The sequence below is a fragment of the Colobus angolensis genome, unplaced genomic scaffold (assembly GCF_000951035.1).
Source record: "Colobus angolensis palliatus isolate OR3802 unplaced genomic scaffold, Cang.pa_1.0 Scaffold466, whole genome shotgun sequence".
Taxonomy (NCBI): Eukaryota; Metazoa; Chordata; class Mammalia; order Primates; family Cercopithecidae; genus Colobus; species Colobus angolensis.
Genome location: NW_012118110.1, coordinates 207501 through 216529, shown reverse-complemented (window position 1 = coordinate 216529; position 9029 = coordinate 207501). Strand labels below are relative to the sequence as shown.

General features: G+C 59.0%; 1 protein-coding gene across 6 annotated transcripts in view; it reads left to right on the top strand.

Moving 5' to 3' along the window:
- ALDH3A1 (aldehyde dehydrogenase 3 family, member A1) overlaps window positions 1-8605 on the top strand; it is a 10570-nt gene extending 1965 nt beyond the window's left edge. For 2 of the 6 annotated variants that reach the window (XM_011958297.1, XM_011958295.1), the window contains exons 2-11: window positions 1427-1593; window positions 3110-3341; window positions 3941-4026; window positions 4351-4559; window positions 5350-5467; window positions 6087-6228; window positions 6890-7056; window positions 7469-7568; window positions 8131-8261; window positions 8354-8605. In XM_011958297.1, the coding sequence (XP_011813687.1) occupies window positions 1432-1593; window positions 3110-3341; window positions 3941-4026; window positions 4351-4559; window positions 5350-5467; window positions 6087-6228; window positions 6890-7056; window positions 7469-7568; window positions 8131-8261; window positions 8354-8368 (1362 nt within the window). In that variant the 5' untranslated portion in view covers window positions 1427-1431 and the 3' untranslated portion in view covers window positions 8369-8605. Of the gene's footprint in view, window positions 1-874; window positions 1113-1426; window positions 1594-3109; window positions 3342-3940; window positions 4027-4350; window positions 4560-5349; window positions 5468-6086; window positions 6229-6889; window positions 7057-7468; window positions 7569-8130; window positions 8262-8353 lie in introns of those variants that run through there. The other 4 variants (XM_011958296.1, XM_011958298.1, XR_001003614.1 and 1 more) reach the window with 4 other exon arrangements.
- Window positions 8606-9029: the final 424 nt, after the last annotated feature.

Here is a 9029-nt window from a genome sequence, read left to right as displayed (position 1 = left end):
TCTTTTCTTTTCTTTTTTCTTTTCTTTTCTTTCTTGATGAAGTCTTGCTAAAAGTAATTATATTACCCCAAGCATTCAAATACCGCTTCCACTGATAGCCTCTTGACTTCTAGCAAATCTCACTAACTGTGCCTTACCTCCTACAACTAATCTAACAGGAGACCTCTGTGATTATGGCTCCATTCTCCTGGTCAAAATGCTGGAGTACAATGGCCCAATCTAAGCCCACTGCAACCTCCTCCTCCCGGCTTGGTTCAAGCACTTCTCCTGCCTCAGCCTCCCAAGTAGCTGGGACTGCAGGCGCCTGCCACCACTCCCGGCTAATTTTTGTAGTTTTAGCAGAGACGGGGTTTCACCATGTTGGCCAGGCTGGTTTTGAACTTCTGACCTCAGGTGACCCGCCCACCTCAGCCTCCCAAAGTGTTTGCTAGGATTATAGGCGTGAGCCACTGCGCCCAGCCCGTAACCTGTTTTCTTTCTTATCCTCAGTGCCTGGGACACCCCTGGTGTAGAGAGAGCCCCTACAAACATGCTCTGAATAGCCTAATCCCTAAATACTGCACAGTAATCCCGCACGTGGGTGTGACAGGAGTCATTTAAACCGTCTCCTCTTTCGGACCTTTGGATTGTTTCCAATATTTCCCTGTTATAGAAAACAGTGATGACTTTCTTATTCGTAAATGTTTAGGAAAGGCTGTAGGACTTCTTTGTCACAGAGAAATACGTTTGAAAAACTTTTGCCACATATTGCCAAATTGCCCCCGGAAGGGCCATCCCAGTTTGCCACTATGGTTTCGTGTATTGGGAGCAGGAATCACCTTCACACCTCTTTGTGGAAATCTGCAGCTCTGTGAATCCTTGGCGGGCATGGGCGTGCGTCTCCCAGGTGTGGCACACATGGGTTTACATACCAAGCCTGGTTCAGCTCTGCCAAGGAACCAGCGCTTTTTAGAACAATGGCTTAGCCAAGAGGGTGGTGCTGGGTTTTCCTTTATCGGCTTGGGTGTGGAATCGCGTACTGTGCCCCTCCGATCTGATCTGGAGAGTGGCTGACTGTGTGTGCAGAGCTCTGGGGTGTTGATCTGGGATGGTGCCACCAGCTTTGCAAGCAAGTATCGGAGCGGGAGAGGCCGGGAAAGGCCCTGCCCCAGCACGCTGCCAAGAGCCTCCAGCAGCAGTTCTGCTTAGGATGCGTGTTCCTGCGGGTGTCACCTTCTCAGGGGCTAGCAAGGCAGCCAGGGGCCCAGGCGTCTGAGTGAGCGGCGGGAGAGGAGGCCAGGCAGAAAGCGGACCTTCCAGCGGGAAGGCCGTTTTCCCCAAGGCCGAGCCCGGGCCCAGGGAAGTCCCTTCCTATAGCATTCAGGCGGGGTGGGAGGCGGGGCGCGCTCGTGCCCCTCCGCCAGCTGCAGGTGCTCTCTGTCCCCAGGCACCATGAGCAAGATCAGCGAGACCGTGAAGCGCGCCCGCGCCGCCTTCAGCTCGGGGAGGACCCGCCCGCTGCAGTTCCGGATCCAGCAGCTGGAGGCGCTGCGGCGCCTGATCCAGGAGCGCGAGCAGGAGCTGGTGGGCGCGCTGGCCGCAGACCTGCACAAGGTGCTCGGGCTGGGCGGCCGCCCTCGCCAGTGTCGGAGCCTCGCAGTGGGGCAGGGGGCTGGGGGCAGTGCGGCCCGGAGAGATTCAGGAAGAACTTGGGGCCACCTGGCCTCTCGGTCGCGGAGACGGGGCACACTGCCCTCCCCGCCGCCGGGCCCAGCGCCCCTCCCACTCCCCGCCGCCTCTTTCACCCTCTGGCCTTTTCCTCCTGGCCCGACCTCCGCGTCCCGCCCGCAGCGTCCCCCATTTCAACTCTCCTGCTGTCCCGATACCCCGAACTTTTGGTCCCTCCATTCCTCAGCCCCACGCAGGACCACCTGGTTCTCCACACCAGGAACCAGAGCAGCTTGGCACCCCAGAGGGCGTGGGGGGCTCTTCCCTCCCTCCCAGTACTCACAGGGGCTGTTCCGTCCCTCGCCCTGAGCAAGATCAGACGCCTCCGCATCTGCAGACCCCTGCTGTCACCACATCTTGCCTGGGGTCCGGCGCTCGGGAGATCATCCTCCCACCGACTACCCTCTTTACTTCTGCACTTTTATTTTTATTTTATTTCATTTATTTATTTGAGATGGAGTCTTACTCTGTCACCCAGGCTGGAGTGTAATGGCGCGATCTCGGCTCACTGCAATCTCTGCCTCCCTGGTTCAGGCAATTCTCCTGCCTCAGCCTCCCGAGTAGCTGGGACTGCAGATGCGTGCACCACAGTGCCCGGCTAATTTTGTATTTTTAGTAGAGACGGGGTTTCGCCATGTTGGACAGGCTGGTCTTGAACTCCTGCCCTCAGGAGTTCCTCAGGAGGAGTTCTCGGCCTCTCCAAGTGTTGGGATTACAGGCGTGAGCCACAGCGCCAGGCCCGCTCCTGCACTTCTAAAGAAATCGCCCAGGACTTCTCATCTTAAACCAGAAACAATAAGGAAACCCACTCCGTTGACTTTACAGCTTCTGTGTTGCTCCTCACAGCCCAAGTTTATAAAAGAGACGCATTTTCCGCCGTCTGCATCCCCTCTTCTCACCCCTGCTCCCCGCAGGAGGCCCTGAGCGCCCAGCAGCCCTTGGTCCTGCATCCCCCTCCAGACATCTGAAGGGCCTGGCTCTGTCCACCCTGCCCGGATCCATCTCCCAGTGCCCGGATCTATCCCCCGTCCCCGGATCCATCCCCGCCTCCCCGGATCCATCCCCACTGCCTGGATCTACTCTCCCCTGCCCAGCTCTATTCTCCCTACCTGGAGCCATCCCCTTGCCCATGCCTGGCCCCTTCACCTGCTCTCTCCCCTAGGGCCCCACACATCCAAACCTACCTGGGCCCCCCTCTGGCAGAAAGGGGTCTTTTCAGACCCACAGGTCCAAGGGGGTAATCCTGACTCTGCTTCCCCCGGGGGCCTTCTGCGACTGCCCCCACCCTGGGCTGAGTGAGCGGCCTCCCGTCACCCTGGCAGCTGAGCAGTGGGGCTCCCCACTGGCCCCAGCTGCAGGCAGGCCCTGGCCCTGGAAGCTCACGGGGGCTATGTCCCTGCAGAACGAATGGAACGCCTACTATGAGGAGGTGGTGTACATCCTGGAAGAGATAGAGTACATTATCCAGAAGCTCCCCGAGTGGGCTGCGGATGAGCCGGTGGAGAAGACACCCCAGACTCAGCAGGACGAGCTCTACATCCACTCAGAGCCTCTGGGCGTGGTCCTCGTCATCGGCACCTGGAACTACCCCTTCAATCTCACCATCCAGCCCATGGTGGGCGCCATCGCTGCAGGTGCATGGCCCTGTGGGAAGGGAAGCTGGGGGAGCACCGTCCACCACCACGGAGCTGAGCCAGGACGGGCTCAGGCCTGTGTGAAGAGTCCTGGGGTCAGATAAGGGTTTGCTGGGTCTGTCACAGGAGGCTGTGGGGACCACGCTATTTAGCCAGGCCTCTTGGTGCCTGAGGTCCAGTCAGGCTCAGGTGTCCACACCTGATGATGGAGAGAGGGCCTGCCTTCCCCTACCCTTGGGGGACTGGAGCTTCTGTCACCTAATATACACCAGGGCTTCCTTCCTAGAAGGGGCCAGCGCTGTTCTACCATCCAGGCCCCCAGAGCCTCTCTCCCCTTTCTGCTTTTCCTCCAACATCTCAGCAACTCAGAGGGCCAGGTGGTGCAACTCTGGCCAGCATGTGCCTGTGCGTGTCCCTCTGTCGTGTGCCCATGTGTGCTCCTGGGTGTGCCCCGTGGCATGTGCTTGTGTGCCAATAACTCTCCCATCCACTCTCCCGAGGACACACGATGGAGGGGAGGCTTCAGGTGTGGTCCTTGGGAGGGCAGAGGCTCTGGGTGAGACACCCTGGGCATAGGCCTGGCTCTGTGTGCTCTGCAGGGAACGCGGTGGTCCTCAAGCCCTCGGAGCTGAGTGAGAACATGGCGAGCCTGCTGGCTACCATCATCCCCCAGTACCTGGACAAGGTGAGGTGCCCTCTGGGGCCTCATAACTCCATGGCCTCATGACTGCGCTGGGGCCAGGTCTTTGGGGGATGAGAAATAGTGAATTCTTGCAGCAAGGGACCAAGCTGGTGGCGCTGAAGATGGTCCTTAGCAGCTGCCTTCTCTCATTGGGGTGAACAGAGCCCCTGGGCCAGGAAAGGGGGTCTACTGCCGGTTCCCGCCCCCTGCCCCCAAGGTGGGGTGCTGGGCTTCGGGGCTGCTGGTCTCGGCCACTGCCCATCCACACTTGCGAGAGCGAGGAGGGGCTTGGTGTTCGCTGAGCCCCCCTTTCTCCTTGCTTGGAAGGATCTGTACCCAGTCATCAATGGGGGTGTCCCTGAGACCACAGAGCTGCTCAAGGAGAGGTTCGACCACATCCTGTACACGGGCAGCACGGGGGTGGGGAAGATCGTCATGACGGCTGCTGCCCAGCACCTGACCCCTGTCACGCTGGAGCTGGGAGGGAAGAGCCCCTGCTACGTGGACAAGAACTGTGGCCTGGACGTGGCCTGCCGGTGAGAGGCTCGGGCCTGCTGGCTGCAGCGGCCCTTACTCTGCCTTCCAACACACATGACTGCACCTCACGCTGTGGGTCCCCTCTGAGTAGCACAGACACCCCCTGCCTCACGGAGCAGTGGTCCTGGCAGAAACTCACATGGGGATAGGGGTGGGGACCACGTGCACAGAAGACACGTGGGGAGTCCCAGAAGGCTTCCTGGAGGGGGAGAGGTCCAGGCTGAGCTCTGTTCGCTGAGTGGGCATCACTGGGGAAGTGGTACTCCAAGCAGAGGCTGCAGAAAAAGCAACTGTGGGATGTTCAGGACACAAGGAACTGTACTGGGTCCAGCCCTCTGCTGGGGCAGGGCAATCTGAGTTCTGGAGAGCAGGCCCAGAGGGGAGAAGAGCCACGGCCGCTCAGGGTCTGGGGAAGAACCCGTATCTGCACCTCCCGACCCTAGCCAGGGCTCTGGCCACCTCCATATCCCACATCTGTGGCCCCCAGAGATGTAGGGGAGCCTGAGTAGCAGTGACTGGCTGTGCAGCGCAAGGGCGTGATCAGGGAGCACGGAGGCTGCCCCCAACAGACGTCCTCTAGAAATTCCCTACCAGTCCCTGGTGAACATGCTCAGGGGCATTGGGTCTTCCTGGTCCAGTGTCTAGAAGTAAGCAGACCACTTAGGAGGACTCACTGGTGGCAAGGTCACAGCCGATGGCTTCTGCTGACCAGAGAGCTCAAGGGTCTACGAAACGAGATGCAGCTCTTAGGGAACCTTTTGGGTTTAGTCCAGTCTGGGACTTTCACAGACGCATCGCCTGGGGGAAATTCATGAACAGTGGCCAGACCTGCGTGGCCCCCGACTACATCCTCTGTGACCCCTCGATCCAGAACCAAATTGTGGAGAAGCTCAAGAAGTCACTGAAAGTGAGTATTGGCCCCTTGGCGGGGTGGGATGGGAGGCTGTAAGGCACAAGGTGGGCCTGGCCCCTTAACCAACTTCTAGGGATTTGGAAACACTGGATTTATTTTCTTCTAATATAAACATAATGCAAGCTAGGCATGGTGGCTCACACCCATAATCCCGCACTTTGGGAGGTGGAGGCTGGAGGATCACTTGAGGCCAGAAGTTTGAGACCAGTCTGGGTAACATAGCAAGATCCCGTCTTTACAAAAAATGTTTTTAAATTAGCCAAGCATGGTGGATGGGTGGTGCATGCCTGTTGTCTCAGCTACTTGGAAGGCTGCAGTGAGGCTGGAGGATTGGTTGGGTCCAGGAGTTTGAGGCGGCAGTGAGCTATAATTGCACCACTGCACTCCAGCCTGGGCAACAGAGCAAGACCCTGTCTCTAAGAAAAAAAAAAAAAAAGGTAATGCACATTCACTATAGATAATTTGGAAAAGATTAAAAAGCATAAAGAAGAAGAAAAATCTCCACCCAGAATCCCACTACCCAAAGACAGCCACTGCTGGCCTGTGTCTGTGCAGCTTTTGGCCATGATGAGGGTCTGCGTCCTTACCCGAAGCCCCCACCTCTTCTCCACAGGAGTTCTATGGGGAAGATGCCAAGAAGTCCCGGGACTATGGAAGAATCATTAGTGCGCGGCACTTCCAGAGGGTGATGGGCCTGATTGAGGGCCAGAAGGTGGCTTATGGGGGCACCGGGGATGCGGCCACTCGCTACATAGGTGCGTGACCCCTGAAGAGCACAGCCCACCTGCCCAGGCTGCAGGGGTCCCCAGCAAGTTCACAGCAAGTGGGCACAGATACTTGATAAGCAGACATGACCTCGGGTTGGGTATAAATAGCTTTCACCAGGGAGCCTGGGGTAGACTCTAGCAGGCAGGGGCTGAGGACAGCCCCTGCTCCAGCCTCAGAATCCCCTCTCCCAACAAAGGCCCAGAAAGAGGAGCCTCATCTCCCCACCCCTCTGTAGCAGCAGGAGCAGGGACAGCAGAGGCCATAGGAGCCTCAGGTGTGCCAAGCCGTGAGGGGCCCCCAGTGCCCAGGCTGTGGGTCACCAGATGGGGCCCACTTGGCCCAGAGTTTGTCAAGGAGACAAGAGAATTCTGGCAGGGCATCAGGTGGCTGGCGGGTGCAGTGCCTGCTCCCGGTGACAGATCTCGGGTCCTTCCATACAGGTTAACCTGTAGTTGTCCCCAGTGGTCTGTCCAGATGGCACCCGGGACGCAGGTGCCTGGGGCACCTCTCTGGGGCCTCGTCCCTGCCCTTTTCCAAGTCTGGGCAGCTTCGCCTGGAATAGGGTTGGAGCAGGGGTCTAGGTGCTTGCACTTTCCGACCGCGTGGGGGTCTCTGTGCCATCCAACTCTGGCTCGTTTCCTGCCTCAGCCCCCACCATCCTCACGGACGTGGACCCCCAGTCCCCAGTGATGCAGGAGGAGATCTTTGGGCCTGTGCTGCCCATCGTGTGCGTGCGCAACCTGGAGGAGGCCATCCAGTTCATCAACCAGCGCGAGAAGCCCCTGGCTCTCTACGTGTTCTCCAGCAACGACAAGGTGGGCAGTGGGCCTGGGGTGCCCTCCTCCAGGGTCCTGGGGCCCACAGACCTGGGTTCAAACTGCAGCTTCACTGTTCTCTGGCTGTGTGACCTTGGGCAAGTCACTGGATCTTTCTGAGCTCCTTTCACCTCGTCTCTAAGATCAGGACAGCAGCATCACCTGAGGACATTGAATGAGTGATCCTTGCCCAGGGCCCTGCACACCGGCTTGGGGGTGGCTGCTGTCACTCTTTGTTTGTGTGGTGCTGAGGGCCACGCAGTCTGCGGGAAGAGCAGGAGACGGCAGCTAGGGCTCTGCCTCCACCTGCTCCTGTCCCTGTGGCTCCAGGCTGTACCCAGGCAGGGTGGGGTGAGGGGCTGGGGCATCCTGTGGACAGGAGACTGAGGTCAGTGGCTGGGTCCTGGTGCAGGTGATTAAGAAGATGATTGCAGAGACATCCAGCGGTGGGGTGACGGCCAACGATGTCATTGTCCACATCACCTTGCACTCTCTGCCCTTCGGGGGAGTGGGTGAGTCTGGGGCTGAGCTTGCTGCCTCCCTGCCTCCCTCTGGGGCCCCCAGGGCTGGGCACCCTCACCCAGCAAATTCAGGAGGGGCCGCCTCCTGTGGCCCAGGCTGCAGCTTCCCGCTAACCTCTTCCATTTGGGCCTTGGCCTCTGCCTGCCATCCATCAGACACACTTAACCTGGGAGTCTAGAGGGTCCTAGAGGTCACCTGGTGCACTGGCCTGTTTCATGGAGGCCTGAGAAAGGTGACCCAGGCCAAAGGTCACACAGCCATTTAGTGGCAGAGCTGGGATTAGACCCTTGCTGGGCACTCCCACTGTTGTCCCCAGCGTGGATGCCCTGGGGACACCCTAGACATTGGCCACCTTCAGGAGGCCCAGAAAAGGGCCACAACCTGGGGCTGGGTGCTGAGGGCCCCAGGATTTGAGGGAAGGATGGGTGATGATGGCTGGGGCTCTGCCTCTCTGCCCCTGTGGTTCTGGGATACACCCAACAAGGTGGAGAGGGAAGCCTGGGGCATCCTGGGGGCAGGATGCTGAGCCCTGAGCCGACTTCTCCTCTGCAGGGAACAGTGGCATGGGGTCCTACCACGGCAAGAAGAGCTTTGAGACCTTCTCTCACCGCCGCTCTTGCCTGGTGAGGTCTCTGATGAATGATGAAGCCCTGAAAGTCAGATACCCCCCGAGCCCGGCCAAGGTGAGAGGGGGAAGGGGCTGTGGGTGGGGGGAGATCAGGCTGTGTGGGACCAGGGCCTGGGGATCACTGCCTGCTCCGTGTCCCTTTCACAGATGACCTGGCACTGAGGAGGGGCTGCTCTGCCTGGCCTGGCCACACTGTGTCCCATTGGAGTGCGGACCACTCTTGCTGGCTCTCCTGGCCCTGGGAGAGTCACTCCTGCAGCCCCAGCCCAGCCCCGTTCCTCTGCTGACCTGCTGTCCTGTGCACACTCCACTCCCACATGGGCCTGGGCCCCACCACTCCAAGTCCTCACCCCATTCTAGACCAATAAAGAGATGAATACAATTTTCTAACTCAGCAAATGCAGGCACATGGCGCTTCTTATGCAGCACTGAACCCACTGACCTGTCCTGCCTGATCCCACTGCCCCACGCAGTGTGGTCACTGACGTGCCAGCAAAGGCGTCTCATCAGCTGGTGGGGCCTTGTGCCAGGAGGCCATGTACAGTGTCAGGGTGACACTCATCTTCCTTTTAGACTTGGGGAGGTCAGCTCCATCTCTGGTGTGTCCAGCCAAGGAGAGCCTGAGGAGGCTGAGCCTTGTCGGCACAGTGGTTCCGATACGGAGAGCTGATGCTCGCTCTTCCCAGACTAGCTTCACCATCTCGGGCAGGGGTCACTTTGTGAGACGATGCAGTAGTCAACACAAAACGCCTTGGTTATGGCGTAGTGCTGCTCATGGGGGCAAAGGACCCCAGGCCAGGCAGCACCAACACCCACGGTGCCT